This window comes from Pithys albifrons, chromosome 3 (genome assembly GCF_047495875.1).
Source record: "Pithys albifrons albifrons isolate INPA30051 chromosome 3, PitAlb_v1, whole genome shotgun sequence".
Lineage (NCBI taxonomy): Eukaryota > Metazoa > Chordata > Aves > Passeriformes > Thamnophilidae > Pithys > Pithys albifrons.
The window spans coordinates 19,101,136-19,125,454 of record NC_092460.1 but is presented as its reverse complement, the minus strand read 5'-3'; the positions used below and the strand labels follow the sequence as shown (position 1 = coordinate 19,125,454).

At 44.7% G+C, this 24,319-nt stretch overlaps 1 protein-coding gene across 2 annotated transcripts; it reads right to left on the bottom strand.

Moving 5' to 3' along the window:
* Window positions 1-1,357: 1,357 nt before the first annotated feature.
* Window positions 1,358-24,110, bottom strand: IP6K2 (inositol hexakisphosphate kinase 2). Of its 2 annotated transcripts, none has more exons than XM_071550850.1 (6): window positions 24,090-24,110; window positions 8,383-8,681; window positions 6,021-6,243; window positions 5,010-5,185; window positions 3,570-3,745; window positions 1,358-2,142 (listed from the first exon to the last, which is right to left on the bottom strand). In XM_071550850.1, the coding sequence occupies exons 2-6, from the start codon at window positions 8,582-8,584 to the stop codon at window positions 1,645-1,647; spliced, it is 1,275 nt and encodes a 424-aa protein (XP_071406951.1). In that variant the 5' UTR covers window positions 8,585-8,681; window positions 24,090-24,110; the 3' UTR covers window positions 1,358-1,644. The 2 variants fall into 2 exon arrangements, with proteins under 2 accessions (XP_071406951.1, XP_071406950.1); XM_071550849.1 differs by lacking the exon at window positions 24,090-24,110 and adding an exon at window positions 23,483-23,571.
* Window positions 24,111-24,319: the final 209 nt, after the last annotated feature.

Here is a 24,319-nt window from a genome sequence, read left to right as displayed (position 1 = left end):
CATCTTGGGAACCATAGGCAGGAGCGCTGCTGATCAATGCCCAAGCATTTTGCAGTTGAGAGTGCTAAGAATAAATAGCCTCATTCTCCGCCTCCCCAAGGAGAAGCTCCGATGGTGCTCACAGGGTCCTGCCTGGCCACACCCAGCACTGGACACTCACCCAGCAGCAACAAATGGCCTGTTCAGACTGGACAAGCCCATCTCCACGAAAAACAGCCCATGTGCTGGCACAAAACAGCAAGGTGACTGCAAGATGTAAAACTACCTGTTTAACGACATCAGTTTGTGCCTGAACATTGTGGTACAATCTCCTCCCTCCCCCCCCCAAATAACCCCCAGCGCAAACTCATGTTGTATAAGCAAAGGTAAAAAACCTTTTCAAAAAGTACAAAAGAGCACAGGAGAACCATCAGAGACATTGATCAGAACTTGATAGCAGCTGCTGCAGAATATGAAACTGAAGCTGCAGGGCTACAGCCAATTAGAGAGTGACCTTCCACCAGCAGATCTGCACCTTCCTGTCACATCCCACCTCTGCCTCCAAAGCACACCTGCAGGCAAAGTATGGGCCAGGGAGATGATTCACCTGACTCTCCTCAAATAGACTTGTTTATCCTGGGGATCTATAACAAGAACATCCCACACTTACCTCAGCACTTCCACATCCACTTTTCTCCTGCACTACTATGACAACATAGAAGCTTCATTTATTGAAAATAGTTTAAATAAATGTTCCTCTTAAAAGAGACAGTGGTTTACAGTTACTCTGTTATTTCACTTACTGCCTCTCACTTTCTGATACTTCCTTCCTGTCTGTCCCAAGTAAGATTTTAAGCTGCTTAGGGTACCTTTCAGGCTCTGCAGCTCTGTGCCAGTTCTTGCTATTGCAGATAATCCTGTACAAATTTTACACATTTTGCCTCAGCATGGTTAAAAAACGTCTACAGCTCTCTGGAAAGAGGTTACACAGCATTAGATCTAGTTACAAGACCCTGAAACAAGAAATACGTTGTTGGAGATCTTAAGTGCAAGTTCTCGCTTACCAGCCATCGTTCTGGCTCGAAAGGACCTCTGGAGGCCTCTTACAACCTTCGGCTGTTTTGGTCCTTCTGAGGAGCCCTTACCTCATCGAAACAGGCCCTGTTGTTTCTGCCTCTCCTCCAAGGGCAGGTGCTCCAAAAACAGCCCTCTGCCGGACCTTCTCATTGCTCTTGACAGGAGGCTCAGGACAGATGTGCTGTCCCACACATCTCACGAGGCAGGTAAGCCCAGCTGTTCATGCGCTGCTTTTGCCTCACACCAGAGAATGGAGCTTCATCTCCTCCTCCGCAGTCACCAGAAACAACAGAACCATCACTTACAATGACCAAAAAGAATTTTATTGGAACATATACACACAGGGATAACAGAGGTATCTGAGTAATCAAATATGGAATGTTTAAGAAAGTTAAAATAAATAAGGATACCAAGTTCTGCCAGTGCTAGGTCCAGCACCAATATAAGTAAATGCCCTCTGAACAAGTCTGACTCTGACAGGACCATTCCTGTAGAGCCTGTAAAGATTCCTACCACCAGAAAGTGGCCAATAATTTTGGAATACAAAGAGTCACAATAGTGCTTTCTGCTGATGTGCATTCACACTGTTTACTCACTGCTTTCGTCTCTTATTTCTTTAATAATATCTATTAAATTCTGAAGTCCAAAAACGTAGCCCGTGTCTTGGCCCTCATGCACCACACTATCTTCTCCATAGTACTTGCAGGTTGTGTGGGCAAAGTCTATCATACGGACATCGACAGTGCTGGCAGTCGGTTTGTAGGCATATGCTCCTGCTGACTCATCTGAAGATTCCTCTGAAAGGTCCTCTAGGTCCTCTGGGTCCGAGTCAACAGCAACTTCCTGCCTCTCCTTTCCATCATAAATGATCAGCAAGGAGCTGGAATAGAAGCGGTAAGACTCCTGTTTCTCCAGGACGGACTTGAGTTCAGTCAGCTTTTTAATAACAGACTCAAAGAGTTCCCTGCGCAGGTATTTGCCATTATGGAAGAACTGGTAAAGTGCTTCTTTAAATCCTTGGACTGATAGTTTTCTTCCATGGTATTTATTCATGAACATCAGCTGGCCAGTACCTGCCTGGTAGACCTGCATACACAAACACAAGAGAAAAGAAATAGTTAAATTTGCTGGTGATACTGACTCAAAGCCTTGAGGGGACATAAAAAAATATTAAAAAAGGCGCTGCAGAAAACTTTTCCAAGATGACATACAACTCAATAAAACAGCTCTTCCACAATTACTGAAACTGCCATCAACGGAATTTGGAACTTGAACAACTGTGGAACTTGGAGGAAGTGGAAAATTCCTTCAGTTTAGATTTGAGCTTTTCCACCAGGCACGTAAGAAGCAGCACGTTAAATGAGATTAGGAAAGCTGTGGTCAAGATCTCCAAAGTCAAGCTACAGCCTGTACCACAGCCGCTCATTCAGCTCATTTCCTGCCTCTACTCTAGGACATACCAGTTGATTGCCAGTATGCTGAGATCTGAGTGACAGCAAACACTTCTATACAAAATTAAGCTGTGCCCATAATCATCTGTATTCAAGTAAGTCAGAGGTGCTCCTGCAGGAAGATGCCTTCTTACAAGAGAGGGGTCTATATACCCCATTGCTCAGTAATGCCCCAAACATGTGGTTCGAGTATTGCAGGTGATTCCGAAGCTCCTCTTTGTTTTCCAGCACAGGTCAATACTGGAAAGTGAAAATGAGCAGGCTCCACTCAAATCCCAGCACACTGTGGCTAGAAATGCAGCTCCCACACTTTCATTCCTGCCTCATGTTTTTCTCCGAAGTTAAACAGTGAGCTGAACACCACACATGCCAACAGTCGTGCTGTGGAACAAGTCCCAGCAAACACTGCTAGCATTCCTGGAATCTACTGGATGGGAGGAGAGAGGCTTCAGAAAAGCCTCAAACACAAACATGTTTTTTCCCTATTTTCCATTCACATATCACTCTAGGAATACAGAAACAAGTAAACAAAACAATTCAGGTGAAAGTTCACATAACTGTCCCTTCATCTGGCCACAAGTGTTACCACATTTACCAAACACTTCTCACCTGCACTTTGTAACAAATCTACTTCAAGCTGTGAAAGATCTGTGCTTTTCAAAATCTACAAGACAGAACCAGTTGCCTCATACTATTCTAACAAACTTCCATATGCTTCATTCAGAATTCGTTACACTGGCAGACCTCCTTTAAACTGTTCCCTATGTTACCCCAAAACATGAATAGACGCAGTAATTTTACAATGGCTTTAAGTTGTTGCTATTGTGCAGGAGACTGTGCTCAGCCTGCACTCACTGATGCAGGGCACAGGCTGCAGGTTGCTCCTGCAGGGCTGTCGCCTCCAACTCAGTGATACTCAAAAGCCTCACTCCCCTCCGTGAAGGAAAGGAAGGACAGCAACTCAAGGACAGCAACTCATGGGATGAGCACAGAAGCCAAAACCCCCACTAACAGAGATGTGTGCAAGCCTGTTGCCCCACACACGGCCACCTTTCCTCTCACCTGCATGCCACAGACTCGCACCCCGATCACAGCCGACGTGCTCTGCTGACACTTGCGGATCTGATTTGCCTTCTTCTCTTCCGACGCGTCGTCCCCGTGCTGCCTCGTGCCCATCTTGAGGTCCAGCACGCACGGCACTTCGTACCGGGACGTCAGGTTTTCCAGCAAAATGAATTCTGACCAGTTAAGGCACAATCCTCACCATGAGGGATACAGGTTTTAAAAATATTATTGCAGATTTTACAGTGCCCCAGCCTTAACTTTAAGCGTAGCCACAACATGCCCAGTATAGAGTAGCCCATCAAAAATGAGCCACAAACTTAGATGACCACTCTGCTTTGTGCCAGTTCCAGCTCTGCTGGTCTCTAGAGAAGACCAGTGAATTTCTACATTAAGTGAAAAACAAAAATAATCAGGGATATACAGAAACATAATCTGGCAGCAGACTGCCAGAGACAGTCCAGCAACATACATTTATTTTTTGTGGGAAACGGAGCTTTTGTGTGCTCCTGTTACTGTTCAAAACTAGTGAAGCACTTTCACACCACCTCTAGAATACAGAGGTCAAAAACACTTCAGAACATCTGTCCTGACACTGTTCCAAAGACATCACACACTTCTCAGGCAACTGAGTAATTGTCTACAGTGAAATGGTGAGGGCACCAGCCAGAAAATGCTTTCTGTTGAACAGTTTATTAGTCATAGTTGTTTTAGTAATCCATTCACCGAAACTCCTCACACATGAGCAATTTGTTTACCTAAGTATACAGACACTACTTTTGCAGGATGTGTCAGTTGCATCCGAACCTGCACGCAGCAAGATCTTTTTTCCACGGAGTGCTCAGGATGGAGATTTTGCCTCCAGTTCCACAGCACAAACCCAGTGTGCTTCAGCCTTCCTGGACTGGGTCACTGTTTTTGTGTTTCTCATGCTCCAATTACACATGACAGTTTATACTCAGCATTTTTTTACCAAAAAGGCTCACTAAAAAGAGGGTTCTAGTAGCAGAAAACTCCAGGCACTGGAGTATCCTCTGCAGTTAAGAAGTGCTAAAAAGGCAAAGAGGACACTAGTTTTTAAGATCATGTAAACAGGAATAAAAAGTGACCAAAATCTTCTTTTAAAGCTCTTGTTAGAAAACTATTTTTGTGGAAAACCTCAAACACAGTATGCTGTAAAACCTGTCCACTATCTTAACCCACAATTTGTAGATTTTAATTCAGTTACCTAAGTTCCCCAGCCTGGCTACTTTAGTCCTTGCTGGAAAAGCCCATTTCTAGTAAGCACTGGCAATCCCTTCAAAGCCAAACAAATCACAGCTTCAGAGTCTCTCAGGACTGCAGCTAAGCCTGCTCTGTACTTTTATCTGGCATGTTCAAGAAATACAAGGCAGAGCCCTGCTCCTTCATTGGTTATGAGGTATTTTCAGGAAAGGATACTATATTGATTTCGGTGTTTTGCGTTTTCCTTCATCCGCTGTAACTGTTGCTGGTGGCATTTCATGCTCCAAGGATTATGGTGTTTAAATTGAGAACTGACATTTCCTTTTTTCTCTACAGTATAATACAAGACTTCAGATTTCTTCAGCCACTCAAACTCTTCCTCCAATTTGTGACTAGAAAAACAGAACAAAGCAGCAAATTAGAAGTCAAGTGGAAAAATAAACTCCTGAAAGGGGCTGTCAGTGGATTTAACTTCACGAGCTGTTCTAGCAAGGGATTTTGCTCTCTGTAAAAGTGGACAAGATGTCCATCTTGTAAAAGCTGACTAATACCTCAACCTTTACAAAGCTACTTCCATACTAACATAAATTAGCATGTAGCCAAATGTTACAGAACACGTAGTAATTCTACTTATAAATCCTTTACCTGTGTGAATTACTTCTATTAATTAATGCAAGAGGTAGTGATAAGCTTTAAGGCTTATGTTTTGCTGAGGTCACTGTTCTTAGCACAACAACCGCAGCTCTCAGTTATGGTGGGCACAATTAACAGACATGAGTGAGGGGGAAACATCAGGAAAGGGACAAAGCAGGATTCCCACAAAGGTGTGCCCTATACAGTAACACCAAAATATGCTTGGGGTTGACTGGGGGATTTTTTTCCAGCTCTTACGCCTTTGCAGGTGGGTAGAAGTTTTTAGTTTGTGGGGTTTGTTTTTTTTTGTTTTCCTCCTTCATTCTAAAGCTTCAAAACTAATATTTGGCAATCTGTTTCAACCGAACACTGCAGAAAAACATGAAAAGATTCAACATGCTACAGGACTGAGGAGATACCAGTTTCACTACTGACCCTGTCTGCACTGGAGTGGTCAGGAAAAACAAATGAGAAAATAAGAAATGAAAGTGAAAGAGTTCTGAAGAATTCTCTGGAATTCTGGAGACTAGAACTGGACAGCAAAAAACATTTTGCTTCAAGGCTCTGTGTTCCAGTCCCACCTATCAAACTTACCTTTTCATTTTTTCCTCTTTCCTGTGCTGCCGGACCCATTCCTTGGATATCTTCTCATTTTCTAACAACATGGTCTTTTTGTTAGTCCATCTCAACAGCTTACTTTTGGGTTCACAGTCAGAATTATCTAAGTTTTCTAAATTATCGTGGTCCCCATTTAGTGGATATGCTATTAGACATAAGTTTCCATCTTCATCCTCTTCAAAGCTCACCGACACCACACCTGAGGAGAGAAAGGACCTGCACAGTTATGCACTGCTCGAGGGACAAGCAAACCTTCTGGAACACGTTAATTTACACTAAGAATACAGCAACTTTGTCTCTTACCCTGGTCCTTAGTTTCTATCTTGCCACAGGCCAAACCTCATCTGCCAACCTAACAAATATCAAAAGAGCTAAACAAAAATGACACCTCACAAAAGACAATTTATCATATTGACAAAACAATGATACAAAAGGTCATTTTCTTTCTCTGAGGCAGTCAAGTAAGAACCAAATAATAACAGGACACAATTTCAATTAATAAAATTTTTTATTAATTTAAAAAACTGACTGGTCTGATTCTAAGCGAGATGTAAAACATTTGTTAACATCTTGCAGTGAAAAGTGACCTGCACAAAAACCTCACACCAAACCCTTTGAAGTTTTGCATGACAGCAAAGCAAAAAGCACTTATCCAAACCATACTTGGTTAACAGGTCCCCAGGGGAAAGGAAATATGTGCAAGCAGAGCAAACCAAGGAAAATGTCACATTACAACAGGAACTAGCCCAAAAGCTTCCACTTTGAATCACCATGTTTAATTAAACATTTTCTTTTTTCTGAATATATTTTATTGATACTGGTTATGCAGCAATCTTGTGAAATAATTAACAAAAATGCAATACAAAACAAATGTGTTTGTAGTACAGAAACACGGTGAACCTTGAAAGCATTTTTTTCCTCGCGCTCCCCTCGGGAGTCTCTAGAGCACTGCGTGGTGCTTTAGGAGTCTCAGTGGAGCACTCTGACAGATGCACCGAGTGCTGCACCAGCAAGTCTCAGGGGTTAATGGAGAAGCTGTAACAATTGTCTGAATTGGTTTTTATTTTGTTTTTCAGTTCTCTCTTTATTCTCAGATCAATCAGTCTGCATAGTTCTTGCAGCTCATCACTAGCTACTGGAGAGGCCTCGGTGAGAGATTGAACTTCCAGGCTGGGCAGCAGCTCCCAGCCCGACAGTGGCTGGGGCAGGGCATGCAGAGGCTCTGACAGTCCTGCTGTCACAAAGGAAAGGACAATGGGGAAAAAAGCAGGGGGAGAGGAGGGGAACCGGCTGGTAAATGGCTTTGCTTTACCTTGGAAAAAAAATAACAGAAATGGACCAGGTGAGGCCCTTTGCCCCCTAAATCCCTCCCCACATTTCCCAGAGAGCCACATACACCAGTACAATTGTTCTATTACATTTTGAGAGTTATCATTCAAAGACCAGATTTTCTTACAGTACAAGAGAGCTTGTAATTAGACAATGCCAAAACATCTCTGTAAGTGAGCAGGGAGTATTAACGTTGAGACATCTCTGAAGTCTTCCACCATTTTCACAAACAATATGCAAAACTTCATCACCATTATGGTTGTTGAAATCAATTTACTTTAAATAGCAACTCTATTTTAAAAAGTGCTTCAAATGTATTATTTATTAATCACCAGGCAGCAGTTGATGGAGTTGGAAAGAGAAATGTTCCTGTTAACTAGTGCAATTCTTAGGAGAACTGGAATTTCCACTCCTACATAACTTCTGACTCAGCCTCATCACGGCTACTTGATCCTTGCCTACCTAAATGCCAAGATTTTTCATTTCCTTAGTGGCAGAAATAACACTGCAAGTATTCAACAAGGCACCTTACTGACATCTATTTATTGCAAACAAAATGAAAGTCAGAGAAGAAATCCAAAAACAAAAAAAAGAGACCACAACTAAGCTTATACAAAACTCTATCGTCCAATCTTAACAAATCCCTTGTAAACAAACATTAAACAAGTGCCCCAAAAAATGTAATTTAGAAGTCCACACAAAAAAGCAGGAGATAATTACTGAAAACATTCCCAAGCTGTTAGCTACTTACCTGTGCCTAAGGGAGATATATGGGCTATCACCAGCAGAATTGCTCTACTCTAATGCTGTTAGTCAGCACAAACACCAACTTGGCAAGCATTTCCACCCTGCATCTCCACAGCCTGCCTCAGATAACATCAAAATACATGAAAAGAAATCCCTAAAATCTCCTCCATACAGAAGAGATTTCAGAGAGAACAGAGTGCACAGCACGCTTGCATTCACAGAAACAGAAAGTCCAACCCCATTCAAAGGTTTGGTAACTTACCCTCATATTGTGGAGTGAATTTACGCATTTCTGTTGGAAGAGTCTCATAGAACTGGTGTTCCCTCTGAATAAGGGGTTTACAGATGGTCTTATCATTAAACCGGAGGACACAAGAGTGTCCTCCAACCTGGTGGACAAAAGGCTCGAGCAGGACTCCCTTGGAATAGTGCTCCACTTCCATAGCTCCAAATGCTGGGCTCATCCTTGTAGCACATTAGACAGAAGGCGGCGACGGCAGTGAAGGCAGTTCAGCGCCTGAAGCCTGGGAGACCCGCGGGTGTTTGTAGCGACCGAAGGGTCTGCAGAAGCAAACACAGGAGAGCGGGGCCCGTCAGAGCCGGTGCCGGTTCCGGCGCAGCCGCTCGCGGGGCGGGCGCGGCCGAATGCGGGGCGGGCGGGGGGCGCCGCCGGCCAGGCTCGCGCGGACACGCCCCTCGCGCGCCGCGGCCAATGGGAGGCTGCACAGGGGCCTTAAAGGAACCGCACCCAAGGGAACTCCCGGCGGGCCCCGGCGCCCGCACGGCCTGTGCCCCCACCCAGCGCCCCGCAGGGCCTGTGCCCCTACCCAGCGCCCCGCAGGGCCTGTCCCATCAGCCAGAGCCCGCAGGGCCTGTGCCCCCACCCAGCGCCCCGCACGGCCTGTCCATCAGCCAGCGCCCCGCACGGCCTGTGCCCCCGCCCAGCATCCCGCACGGCCCGTCCATCAGCCAGAGCCTGCACGGCCTGTGGCCTCATCCAGCGCTCCGCATGCGGGGACGGGCGCAACTGCGATCCCAACCACCCGCCCCCTCCCCGCGCCCAGCCGGGCATTAACACCGAGCGCACAACTCCCGCTTCCAGGCAGGGACGGGAACCAGCCGCGTACATTGCACCTGTTTATTCACAACACCATCAGTAACAACCGACAATGTTACACAGACGCAAACTCCTCGGAGAAACGCCATCGTGCTAACAGGCCATTTTCCAAGCATTTATTTTTGCGTGCCTCCAGCAGCAGGCAGAGCTCTGTGCCAGCTGCTTCCAAGGGACGTGTTCCGTACCCTGTGCCCGCGCACTGCTCAGCCCTGGGGTCAGGCAACCTGCACTTCAATATGCAATTAAAGGAGCAAAGCTGAAAAACAAAACATGACTGTCTTGGTCTCTGCCTTCCAGTAAATTTTTAAGTCGAGTTACTCTAATTTTAGACCAAGGCTTTAATGATTAACTTTTTGCGGCTAAAAACCACCTCATACTTACTTGGCCTGAAGATCATTACACGAACAATAATGCACTTAATTCAAAGAGACTACAAAGTGTTCTAGGTCACAGGTCTATTTTTATTTGTCCTCCTTATTTAACAGCTTTACATTAACTGGAAAAGCAGAGACCTTCAGGCTTAAAGCGGAGGCAGTACCAGAACTACAGACGCCTACTGCATGTCCTGGACATAAGAGCATTAATTTAATTAAACAACTAAACTGCTTAAAGAAAAAACAGATCGATCAAGTGAATGAACTCCAGCTCCCGGAATGTTTACCTGCACCTAAGGATAACAGGTCAATAAGAGTTGAGTGTGTTTTTGTTGAGTTTGTTTTTTTTACTCACTGCACACACTAGGTTAGGCTTCCCCCCCCCCCCCCCCCCCCCCCCCCCCCCCCCCCCCCCCCCCGCCTTCCAAGCACCTTACTTGTAAAACATTATCAGTTTCTTTTCAAAATAAACAAACAAGCCTTTTTTAATACAAAAAACAAACCCGGGTCAGAGAACGAAAGTAAAATTTGAACTGGAACAGTGTTTCCCAGAAAACACTATTACTCTATTTTTAGAGCAAGATCACTAAACTTTCAATCTCTTTGTAATACTTTTAATTTCCAAGTAATTTTTTATAATGCAGCTACTGTATCCCCAGAGGATACAAACACCCCAAACCTGACAACTCAGAGACACGCAGGGGTAAAAAATCCTCTCCGTTCCACCTTGGGAAGCCGCTTCCCAAAGCCTTTTTATTTAACTGCATGAGGCTGAGCAACCCTGAAAGTCCCCAACAGTGTGAAACCCCCCGTGCCTTGGCCTGTCCCCCGATACCCAGCAGTGCAACAACATCTTTTCTCAGCTGCTGCAGTTGGAAGGCGACACTGTCAGCGCTCTGGAGACACAGGTTTGCTCGCTGGCTCCTCACAGTGCCAGCCCCTCCTGCAGGCTCCACTGCCAGCTGAGTGACCCGCACGTGTGACACACCTGGAGCTTCCACCACACACACAACGAGCCGCATCAGCTCCTCAGTAAGGTCTGAGTTGCTTCCACTTTCTATTACAAAAAATTTAAGCAGCAGTTTGTGTTTGTATAAAGCTTCAGTAATTTTATAACTCTTTTTCATTAGGATTTTCCAGAGGCAACAATGCCTTCAGTCTTCTGGAATTTCGCAGGAAAAGCCAGAAGTGCTCCAGGATTCACTGGAGACACAGGCACACAGGCACAGGATTTTGCAGTGCCGGAGGTTTCACACTGGCACAGCCACTTTTAGCAGCCTCACAGAACATCAGCAGTAAAGGCCACTATTTCCAAGACAGCATTACCATTCTGTGCCATCTTCCTAATTACCCCGATGTAGACACCGATTTCCTGCTGCAGTGATTCAAACTGAGAAAGCGTCTTAACATCCCTTAACTTCCAATATCTCATTTGTCCCATTCCTTCTGCATCAGATTTGCATCGGGAGTGAAGTCTTGAAGGTGACCACACTATAGAAACTACTCTCTAGCAAAAACTACCTGCAACACCGACAATGCACAACAGCTTGTTTACCCAACACATCTTCAGGGAGCTCATTAGTAGCAGCTCAACTTGTTTGCTTTCATTATGCCCAAGTGGTCTGGACAACACTTCCAAGTGGAATTGCCAAGCGCAGAATGGGACAGGACTACTGAAGCTACTCCACCTTTTCCTGGAAAAGTTAAGGTTTGGAAGCGTATCACACAGTGTGACTTCCCATTCGAGGAATAACAAAGCAAGTTTTTTTTTATTGCTCTGCTATTATAAAAATCTAAGTTATGGAATATTTAGAAGATAGTATTGGTTTGGGTGTTTGTTTGGGCCTTTTCTTTGAGACAGAAATGTCAGAAACATCTGTAGATGGTCACTCTGCACGCAGCCTGCACTACCATGCCACAAATGTGAACCCACCAGACATAAAGGGGGAAGCTCACACAAGTAAAGGTGAGTTGGCTGTGCCTGTATCGTATGAGTTTCCACAACAAGATTTTTGCAGTATGAATCCCTGCTGGAGAAGCTCTACTAATACAGCTCTGCAGTACAGACTGTGCGAGGGGACTGCTGAGCTGGGTCAGCAAGGAGTTCTTGCTGTAAAGCCCTTCACTGCCCTGTTATAAACCAAACACAAGTACACGATTTGAACAGAGCAACAGTGCTCAACAAGACAGCAGCAAGCCCATACAGTCTTTTCCACAATTTAGAGTTCAGTGAGGCTTTAGCTTTCCCTTTGAACAATTAATGTATTTTAGCCTTTCAAGATAAGCACTGTTTTACCTAATAAGTGGTTTGGTTTTACCTAATGAAATTCCTCTCATTTGCAAAAATATTTTGAGCAAGCTGTTAAGTTTTATTCTGCTGCGTGGCATAACATCACCACTACAAATAATCAGGATTTGTTTGTCATTTTGGCTCTCCTGAATATTTGGAACCTTGCCATTCAGATTAACAACAGGACCTGGAGCACAACTGTAATGCCCATCAGAAACTCTCTGCAGTGTTTCAATTATAAATACCTTAATTCCATAAATAGCCTCTCAGTACGCTGAATTGTTTGCACTTCCTTAGAAACAAAAGCTTTGCCCTCAGCCAACAGCTTCGAGCAGCACCGATGTTGACCAGCACAAGCACAATGAAATGTTTCAGTGCCTTTCCTCTCATTCTACACCCAGTTTGTTCCCAACACCCTTTGGGGAAGAAAGAGCCCAAACAGCTGTTTTTAGGCAATCCTCCCAGATCCCAAATGCAGACTCAGAGCACCCTGCCCTTCCTCCACCCACCTCCTCCTACGTGCCTTTAGGTGCCTTTGGCTAAGAGCTTTTGTTCAAAGGACACATCAGCCAAAAAAAGCACATTTACTAATCCTTCACGTGTCAGGCATTTTAAGAGAAAATTCTGACATAACTTGAAGGAAGAAGAAAACAAAAATGTGTCTAGACACAGTAACATTAGTTGGAGTAATGTCATCCTTACAGTAAGCAGCAAAAGATGTTTAAAACCCAAACCTGCAAACCAAAAGTGACATGGATAGACATTCTCATCACACGTGACAATGACCATTGAAAGAACACTGCAATGAACTCATGTTTTCAGACTTTTAATATTAATCCCAGGTGACGACATTCTTTGGAAGGTATTTTGTGTCATTACAGATTCTCGACTTAGTCCCGCAGGTAATTGCATTAATGAACATGTTCTCTGGAGAGCACAGCTCTCAATTAAGCAGCAGCTTCTTCCTTCATAACACTCTCAAAATCAACACCTCTTCCCAAAACTTTGTAATAGCAGAACTACTGATGCAGAGCTGCCCTTCTGACTAAGTTGTTGAAACTGAGTTCTCTCCAGTGCAGACTTTTTATTTTGGGTGGTCAGGATCTGCAACTCCAAACAGCCACAAATCAGCTTTACAGGGACAGAAATAGCAGGGCAGCAAAGCTTTCTGCCTGCCCTTTCTCTCGGTTCACTGGGCAGTGCAGTGAGGAGCTGACAGGGCAGAGATGAGCAGAGCGGAGCTGCTGTGGGTGCCACAACCCCGCGGAACCAACACAGCAACAGCCCCCCCCGAGGCTCCAAGGAAACAGGGGAACAGCACACCCAGCCCAGAACAGAGACAGTGTCAGTGATCCATTAGAGCAGCCAAAGAGAAAACTGCTTCAACCCAAAGAACATTCAGGACGAAACAGTATCAGCTGAGAAAGTACCCAAGAAGATGCAAATATCCAGGTGGAAAACACAGAGCGTGTTTTTAAGAGCCCACCCACCACCTGTTTCACGCACAAAACTGAAAAGGTACCTCAGTTAGCAAGTCATCACCATGCCCAAAGATAATGACCCTTCAGGTCTGATGAAGGATAAACAACCTTCAATACACCAATCAAACAGGAACGGTTACAGGAAGTTTACAAGTCCTCATATGACAGAACTACATGTCCCACTACTAATGATGTATTACTTTACAAACGGCAAGGTACATCCATTGAATCAAAACAGGGGACGCAACACCAGAATGCTAAAACTATGAGATATATTAAATGTGCTCGGGCTCCAAAGTTCTTGCACAGCTTGTGATTCATTTTGATGAAAATCAATGCCATTCCTCTACACAAAATACTATTTTATTAGCAAATTTTCCCAGTCTAACAGTGTCAAGGAGTTGCTTCTGACATTCATTTGGCTCAGGAACTGAAGTTACTCTGGTATCTTCTGTCCCAGAAGTTCTTAAGATTAGAATGGAGATACTCCTGTTCTCCTCCAGTGTCCAGAGCCTTAAACAGTATCAGAAATACAAAACTACATTTTAAAGATGACCTGCATAAGATCACAGAGCAAACCCTGTACAATAAATGGTTTTAATTCTTAATAGAAAAAAGATCTCTGCATTAATTCATCACAACTGTTTTAATTGGTTCCTAATTTTGAGGATGCATTATATACCTTGAAACAAAATGCAAGTCCCACACCAGGATGCTTTTTGAAGCCTTCTGTATCTACAACTGTAATAATTAAGCAATAAAAACTGTAGTTTCTAACATTTTAACTCATTAAACAGACATGCAGAGCTCATGTGTGCTCATATGAATCTTATAGTTTTGTAAAAAGTCTTAAGAGAAACGTAAATTCTGCTTGATTACAGAAAGCAAACACTTATTCTGGTAATTAATTTTGAGGGAAAAGGTTATCTTCAGTTGAAGAATGCACTGACATGGTCCCTTATTCAACAAAAACTGTGCCCTAAACAGCCAGTAATTCCAACCTAATACAGCATTTAGAGCCTCATGGGGGGAAGAGGAGCAGAGTCACAGCATCAAGGGGGAGAAAAGTCTGAAGCCTTTCTTTAAAATTAAGACTAGAAGGAAAAAAAAATTTGTCACTCAGTATAACTTTAAACCAAGTGGTTGTGATGCCAAAAGGATGCTGAGCTGTAACTCTCTACGCAAGTCCAGGTTATTTAAGCTCTTCTGCAGCAAATCAATCGATGTCATGATCATTAAGTTACCCTGACATGACTTGTACTCAGAGATGAGTAAGCACCACCTTTGGTAAACCTACTCAGCAGAGCCCTTGCAAACCCACGAGTAAGATACCAGCTCCTTCACACCTACATACTGAGACTACCTGTGCATTCCTCTTCCAAGTGGGAATACCTTTGCTGTAGCCCTTGGTGGTAAATCCTGGGGTGCCCAGAGTCAGGTGTTGTGGTGGCACATCTGTCACAACCACCTGCAGACACAAACAGCCACGAACGAGCATATTCCTCATGCTGAATGTAGGGTGCTTGGGCTAGACCAATAAAAGAAGCCACCTGCTTGTTAAAAATGCTGATATAATGTAATTTTTCTTTTTTTAATTTATCTTTACTAAATGGCTGGTAATTGCAGTACCACATTGCTGTGGTACAGAAAAATTAAGTAGTATCTCCAAATAAAGAAGGATGAAGATTCTTTGAATTCATTACTTAATCACACAAACCAGACTGAACCCAGAAACCAGAATTATACATGAACTCATGAACAAGGTTTCTACAAAACACGCTTGCAAACCCCTTTTGGAACGTATCTGAGCAAACTCAATAGCAGTCCTGGCCCATCAAGGTAGAAAGCTAAACCTATTTTTAACATTAGTCTGTGAACAAAGGATTCCCACCAAGAAAGACTCCATTTTGCTGCTTTCAAACTGCATAAAATATAATGAAATGCCCAAGGTTCTTTGAGGATGTCAGGCATGTCACACTTAAGAGTACCAGATTCCTCCTCCCCTCACGGCCCAAGGAGAGGGACAGTCCCCACACTGCCCACAGTGGCAGAGGACTCAGTGCTACATTTGAGGTTCTTTTCTTTTCTGAGTTCCTCAGGAGTGTAACCCAGCACTCTCAGAGATCCTTCCTTTGCAACAAGAGCATCAGGTCTTTCCTATCCACTAAGAACTTTGTCTGGAATACAGAAATGAAAAACCACACACTGATATGCTGAAGAAAGTACAGAAAGATGCATCCCTTCAACAAGAAACATTTCTTTAAACTGGCAACATGTTTACATTACATCTTTTTAGTCCCTAAACATGGAATTCCAGTTTTGCCTTCCTGCACATATAACCCAAACACAGCATCAGCTACTGTGACAAACACTGATAAACACTGACACAGGTTAAACGTGCATTTAACACCTCAGCTGTAGAGCCACCCCTGTACCAATGTATTGAATGTAACCTTAATGGACAGAACTAATTATGAAACATTAAGCACAACATATTAAGGGAGCAAACTATAAACAAAACAATCTGAAGTTGCACAATGTCCTGTCATCATCATTACTCCTCACACAATCACTATCCCAATCTTCCTTAAAGCTGCTCTACATTATGAGGAGAAATCCAGTTCCCAATCCCTTTCTCTAGGACAGCCAGGAAAGCCACCAAGGCCATCTCCAAGAACTCCCAACACCAGCAGGCACAGCAGCCCCTCAGACACCATTTATTAAACCTCAGCCAGGAAATTAAATGCTCACTACAATCGTATCTCAACATCCAAAAAAGCAACAGCTTTCATCCTTCCCTACACCATCTGTAATCCTAACACCTACATACACCAAGTTCTGGAGAAATGCCAGTTTTACCTCTCAAGCAAAGCTATTTTATCTGCCTAGAACTAAAATAAAGCCAAGTTATAAGTTACTAAGCATATTCAGCCAGAAAACAGCATGCAATTCTGACCCATGCAGTTTTCAGGGATTGTGTAATTTAAGAACTAGCCTCTTTTCCAAGTAAAAATACTATGCAAACTAAGAAACCTGAGCCACCAAAACTAAGCTGCTTAAACTTCCTATTTAGAAACTGATCCATCTTAAAAGAGTATTCTGGCATCAGTGGCTAAAACCACCAGTTGCTACAAAAAGACAATTCCACCCTTTGTCGTGGAGAAACCAAAATAGCATCCAGCCTTTAATCTTCTGAAAATATGACAGCAAGAGCTAAACTGTGTGGATTACACACATCAAACTGTTATTCACAACACCACACACCCTCTGAAATTCCGGCACTGAGATTAAAATAAATCAAAGCTATGCCTTTCTCCTTACCATGAATTTAGCAGTCTGGGAACTGTATTTCCAGCTACTCAATGAAAGAACATGGAATCCTTAGGACTAGCCCTTCAGTCCTGGCCCATTTGCCACACATGGTAAGTTGCTCAAGAAAACAAATGTCAGGTCCCTTTCAAAGTTCACACTCCCTTAACTACACAAAGATTTTTTCCCTATTTCCTTCACAAATCCCAAGCCCTAATACTTTTTATACCGTAAGAACTAGGGGCCCACAGGACAAGATTGTTAAATTTAAGCTTTGATGCTTAAATCCCACAGTCCAAACTATCTCCTTGAACAAAAACTTCCACAGGAATGAATGTAAAGCAAGCATCATCCACAAATAAACCACTACAGAAGGAATTGTACCCAATATGCAGTTACATGTTTCATTCATCACATTTATGTGTATATTCATCTGTATCATCAATGTAACTCAGATTAATCACAGACTATTCTGAGCTGGAAGGGACCCACAAGGATCATCGAGTCCAACTCAAGTCAATGGCCCACACAGGGGATTGTACCCATGACCTTGGCATTATTACAACCGAGTTTTAACCAACTGAGCTGATCTCAGGTTTAGTCCCTTTATGAAGAAAAATAGTTGAAAAGTAGCCCAGGAGACAGTCATCAAATTTTAAATGCCCATCCACCTTTTTAGCTGTAATTCTTTAAGTCTCAGTTCCAAGACGACTTCTGATGATCACGATAAAGGGAATTTTTGCTCCACAGCTCAAGTCAGTGACATGCGTTTCATGTATATTTGAAAGTTGTATTTATGTTTCAAAACATCTCAAACTACTGAAAACACCTCTCACATCAGGAACACACAATCCAGGTATGTATCTTAAAGGGAAGTGTTTATATGATCCAGTGACCCCTACAAGCTCTTTCCCTAAAGAGCTGAATGTGACTGGGCCCTGAGACCTTGGACACAGCGCCTTGCAGGGCTGACAGAGCAATCACAGAATCCGAGTGCAAAAGATACAACAGAGCAATTTTGTGCTTCTTGCTGAACTGCAGCAGATTGGACAAGAGCAAGCAAGGACATGACAGGAGTTTTACAGGAGAGACTGTCAGGTGGCACAACAAAACCAAGCAAAAAAATTGTGGCTGTTTCCCCTATTAAATATAACTCATTTTAAGAACAGTTTCTTCCCAGTAAAAGGGAGAAGGACCTTTTGTACAAACACACTTGGACAGAACTTAAAAATTGCTTAAAAAAATTATTTGCATGTTCCATGTTTCATCATTTAGTGATCTCATAGTACACCATCTGGCGCTAATTACAGGCTCACCACAATAACCATTGCCAAAGAATTAATCCATTTTAATCTCATACAGTTCACATATTCAAACAGCAGTGCAAAACCACTTGGAAAAAAAAGTCTTATCACTTTCAGTAACCTGGAAGAGGAAGCTTCAGCAGGAGCCTGACTGCACTGCTTTCTTCCCTCCCTGCTGGAGGCTGAAATACATTTAGTGATGCACAAGAGTTTTATCAGCCCAGCAATAAAACCCAGCTATGGGATGTCTTATTCCCTTAAAAATATCTGTTGCTTTACAGGTACCTTTTACAGCAGCCAGAAAGTGTGCACTGGACAACTGTCCTCAAAAAGAAACCATCACTCACCAAAAAGGGAGGAAGACCCAGGCAGGATGATTGCCAAAAACCTATTTTCTCTGCAAAAATCTGCAACATGGCACCACCATTCACAGCATGCCCTGTTCCAGCTCTGCATTTTAAAAATCAGCACATTGTGAGGAGGAAAAGTATTACCAGTCAAGCTTATGAAAAAATCATTTTATTTTTTTGAAAGCAGACTTTGTGCACAGTGATGTTAAATCATTATTTGCACTTTAGAACAATCACCATTCAGCACTCGGGTTTAAATACGTGACAGGCTGTGTTTAAACAGCACAACTGGAAGAAGAGTCCTGCTCTCACCACACAACTCACTGCAGCTCCATCAGCATTTACTGCTCTACCTTCATCCTTCAGAGACTACTTATGTCCACACATTCCAAAATGATTCTCTCAACCATTCTGTTCCCTCCCTATCTAGAACTATGACCTCAACTTTTATACTTGCAGATCTCTCTTCAGAAACTGACTAGTTCTATTAAGCCAGAATCAATTTTCCTAAGAAAGCTTGAACAGATTCCCAGTCACAATGATGGTTAATCAGTATGAACATACCCATTAATCAATTTAACTTCCTACCTCCTGTTAAATTGAATCAACCTCCTGAAAATCCCAATACCTCAGAGAGATCAAGATGTCTACCATGTCAGCAGTTTCATTTATAATTTTTTTAATAAGCAACTTCATTAATCTATTTGATGTCATAATAATAACAAAAAAATACCAATTTGTCATCACACTGTCCCCATATATCCAAAACATAAGACAAGTAAATTACTGTTCTTCTGGAAGAAGATACAAAAAAGGAAAAGAGCAAATGTTAAAAGAAAAGAGGTCATCTGCAACAGGCATGAAATTAAGCAGCACCCAAAATTCCTGGTAAGGTTTCAGGCACTGTACAAAATTTCTGCATCACAGCACTGCACAGCTATCTGGGTATGCTTAAAGCCCTCTGTGCTCCAAGAAAATAAATTCATTTTTGCTGGGCTCATGTTAATACAGGCTTTGGCATGAACTCCTCAAAGCCTTGCTTTTTCTAACTGTGATTTTCTGATGAGCAATTGCCTCAATCACTTTATCTTCTGTCCTTGAGCCTGTTTAAGTCTCAGCAACCTGGGGCACTATTAACCAGCTGCAGCAAGTCATCCAAGTCACTTTTATTTTGCTTTTCAGTTCCTTCCAACCATTTGGATGCCAACAGAGCAGGACAGAAGGGAGGCAGGAAGGGACCAAGGCAGGCAGCACACCTGAATGGCTGATGTGTGAATTCAGGACTTCCCAGTTCTGTTTGGGTATTAACTGGCTGATGAGCTCGTGCACAGCCCCAAACCACCCACCCCTGTGCCACCTCCTACCCCACCATCCATCATGGCACACACACCACGTTTGCCTCCATAAAGCAAACCTCTCAGTGAGCAAGGCTTCCTTCTCCTCACCAACAGTGCAAACCTGGGTGCTCAGAAGTTCCAGCCACCTCCAACAGCCGATCCCCCACATGCACGACCAATCCAGACAGAGAGCAAAGGCTGCAGGGTAAGTACCTGATAACAGTAGAGGGGCACATTCTGTACCTGTTATGAAGATTATCATTCCCTGATTCTAAACACAGCCTGTCTTTCAGAGAACAGTCAGGACTTCAAAGACTTTGTGCTACACAAGCCAAGAATTTGCAGAAGATTTCAGATTTCAAGCTCCCAGACACCCAATTAAACACAAGCCATGTCAGACCTTCATTTGAACCAACAATTTTGCTTCCATTATGCAGACTCTGAAGAAGGAGAAATTTCTGTCTCCTTACAGCACGATATAATGTCATACAGCTTTTTGCTAAAGGGGGGAAGAATTATTTTGAAATTAAATAGTTATGACTAAAATTAAAATTCTAATAAGACATTTCTAACAAAAGTTATAGAAATGTGTATCTGCAGTAGTACCTTAAACTCTTAAAATGCAACCTCTTAATATCTGCAAACTATCCCTGTATTATTTCAAAGATGCAGTAACCTTGGGCAAGACAGGAAGGCAGATAAAAGAATTAGCGAGAGGAAAAATCCTCTCCCCGCAATGGAAAATTTTCACCTCTTCAAGCAAGGCAGGGATGCTGAGCCGGACCTGCGTTGCCTGGAGACGAACGGCAGTTCCTGCCAACAGGGACGGGCTGAGCATCGGCAAACTCAACAGCTGAGCAGTGGAAGAGCTGAATGAGGGGCGGCAAGTCTTTTCCACACATCAGTGTACAAACCTGACAGCTTTCAGATAATGGTTCTAGCCCATGCTCTCTAGAAAAACAAGAACTATTATGAGTGTAAAATGTCAGCTTAATAAAGCTTCGAACTCCACTGTGCTTTGCTCTTACCCCCACACTTTGGGTACTGCTGGAGGGGTAAAGAGCACATTAAAGTTAAAATTTGTAGTTGCACCTCAATTTCTGCCCTTTCCACCTTTGGATGCAGCATCTAAACTTTTGGAATATCTTCTACCCATTAAATAAGTTCTGAGTCTAAGCACTGGTGCACAAATAGTAAAGAAACCAGGGAACTACTTCAAAAAAGAAGAAGCCACAGCTTGGCTTTAGCATTAAAAACCACATCAAATCTTTCACTTCAAAACCCAGCCTTTGTCCCCAGCCCTTCCCACCTGCAGCGCAGCCCCCCAGCCAGGCCAGCACCAGATGGGATACAGAGGAGACACCTGATTGGCCTGTTCTGGACCAGGACCTGCTCCCAGCTCCGTCTGTTCTGGACCAGGACCTGCTCCCAGCTCCGTCTGTTCTGGACCAGGACCTGCTCCCAGCCTCTGGCAGGCACTGACGGGCCTGCACTCCTGACCTCTCAAGCAAACAGTTGTCTCCCAATTTCCACACCATCAGGGAAGAATTGTTGAGAAGAACTGACATTTAATACCAGTTACTCCAGAATTCCCCAGACCTTACCTAATTCAACTCGCTGAACATATTCAGACAGTAAAGAATTAGAGCTTTTAAAGAAGTACTTCTATTTAATTTAGCCCTTCTGATAAATTCCATGAGGAGCTTGAATGTTATAGATAAGTAGGTCTTCCACCACCGACCTGACAGCACACACTTTCCTGCCTCCATCACCTAAACCAGCGGGCAGACATTTCTGTGTCACCACTGCTGACAGACTGACACCCTCTCAGTGCCTCCAGGTTTGCACCCTCACCCCCCTACCCTTCAAAACAACCCCAAAATAGCCTCACACTCCCCAGCTGACTGGAGAACAACTAAAGTACCACCATACCAGTGACCTGGATGGAAGCCCATCCACTGAGAGGCACCAAAGAGGATCTTTCTTTAACATCTTTTCTCATCCTGGTTTTTCACATGCCTAACAAATCCAAAGTCTTCCTTGCAAGCAACTGGTAGGGAAAGAATTTTTGAGAGCACAAAGCCCAGCACTCACATGACTGACCACCATCCAGTTTTCCAGCTGCTTCCCAAATTACTGCACCACATGGTTAGGACAGCTCTGGTCTACCTTTCCTCAAGATGAAATCCTTCAGTTCTTCCTCATTCAGTAATACACTTTAACATAATTTAATATATTACTTCTTCATTCAGTAATATACTTTAACATAAGAAATAAATTCTAACAATCTGGAAAGATGGCAAAGCAGCCAAATGTAAACAAATCAATCAATCCCCTTTTAAAACATACACATTTATGTGTGGATGCACGAGTACATAAACCTAGTTTTCATTTTTAATGTTATTGTTAAATCCTGGAAAAATGTAAATTAATTTCAACTTAAAGACAATTTTAAAATTAGTTTTTATCTTATATATGCTTCTATGATTTTCTAAGCAAAATTATGAGCAAAGATACCAATTCTTGGCCAAAATAACCCTGACTTTGTTATTCTCAAGTGTCAAATTTGAACTGTTCTACTCTCACTTCAGCATTACATGTTGAGTAATGACCAATAATACATCACCTGACTGAAAAGTTAAAGCAACCATTAATATTCCAGAAACATTCAAACAAAATTCTGATAATCGTATTTGACACAGAGCTGTCCCTTTAGGTGTTGCTGTGAGTCTAAAAAAGCACATGAGCACTGGGTGAATTTCTGAAATACCTGAGAATATGAGACACCTAATGCACTGTGTCAAAAGAGAAAAAGAAAAGAGACAGCCTAGAAGTGGAGGACGATTAAATTCCAACAGATATCAGGAAAGATATCAGTGTTAAACATACGTACTTTTCAGTGGAATTAAGGTCAAGGACATATCAGGGTGTAACTACCAAGAGGTTGTTATTCTATCAACAACGATAACATTTATTTTCATAAGCTGGATGCCTATTTTCAAAGCCTCAGCCATAACTGGTTTTGTTTAAACGCCTGCAGGACCCAAGACACGTTAACAAGGCATTGTAAAACAGTGATGCTCAAACCAGTTCCTAACAAGGCATCACCTTGTACTTCCATTTTACACAGGAAAAGGGTAACCGTGAGCAGCACGTCCCCTTATTATGCAACACATCCCGCAGCACCCCTTTTCCATTCTCAACTATCACCGAGGCACAAGAGCAGCGGCAGCACACCCATCACCGGGGCAGAGCGGAGAGACAACATGCCGGGATTCGGAAAGTGCTGAATAACCGCACGGGGGGCTCCCAGCCCGGGGTGGGCAGAACGGGGGGGCACCAGAACTGGGAGGGACGAGAGGGGACCAGCGCAGCGCCGAGAGGGGACACCAGCGCAGCGCCGGGAGGGGACACCAGCGCAGCGCCGGGAGGGGACACCAGCGCAGCGCCGGGAGGGGACACCAGCGCAGCGCCGGGAGGGACCAGCGCGGCCTCCCCGGCAGAGCCCGGCCCGGCCCGGCCCCGCGGGGGGGCGCAGGAAGCGCCTGCGGCCGAGGATGCTCCGCCAGCGCTGCCACCGCCATCCCCCCACCCCGCACGGTCCCGCATCCCCGGGGTGACGCCAGGACAGAGCCCTCCCGCCCATCCCTCCCCACAGAGCCCGGCAATGCCCCGAGGCCGCCGCCGACCATCCCCGCGGGGCCGGACACGGACCCGCGAGCGGGCGCGGCCGCGTCCTGCCCAGGCAGCCCCGCAGCCGGCCCGGGGGGCAGGGGCGAGGCGCGGGGGGCGCCCGTTACCTGGAGCGGGGCCGGCGCCGGCGGCGACCTCAGCGCTTTTGTTCCTCAGACGTCAAAATGGCGGCGCGGCGCGTGGCCGGCCCTCCCCGCTCCGGCCGGCCCCGCCCTCCGCGCGCCCTCCCATTGGCTCAACCCGCAGCACCGCGCGCTGATTGGGCGAACGCCAGCGCCGCTGTTGCCAGGGGAGCGGGGCAGGGAGCGGGGCAGGGAGCGGGGCAGGGAGCGGGGCAGGGAGCGGGGCAGGGAGCGGGGCAGGGAGCGGGGCAGGGAGCGGGGCAGGGAGCGGGGCAGGGAGCGGGGCAGGGAGCGGGGCAGGGCCGAGCCGAGCCGGGAGCATCGGCCGGACCCGCATCGCGGCACTTCCACGGAAACCGCAACACCGACCGGCCGCGAACCGGGAGCACGGGAAAAAGCGGCTCTTCCGTCTCGACCCCTCTGGGCACCCTGCCTTGTCCCCAAGCTTGGAGCTTCCACCCAGGCACCCGCAGGCTGCAGCCAGCACCGTACACGTCCCTGACCTGTGGGTTCCCTCTCCCCGACCCTTGGGTTCCATCTCCCTGACCCGTGAGTTCCACCTCCCCGACCCCCTGGGTTCCATCTCCCTGACCTGTGGGTTCCACCTCCTCAGGCCGCAGCAGCCATGGACAAAGCTGTCAATGACTCCCCCTCGGTGCCTGCTTGAAAACCGTTTCTCTGTTGGTGTGTGACATGTCTGGACATGACATGAGCACTTCAATCACCCATCCAGTGAGGAGGCAGAGGAAGAACATCTGAGCATCCCTTGAAGGCTCGTAGGGCTGTATGGCTGAGCTCACTGTTCATCCTGTGCTGCTCTTT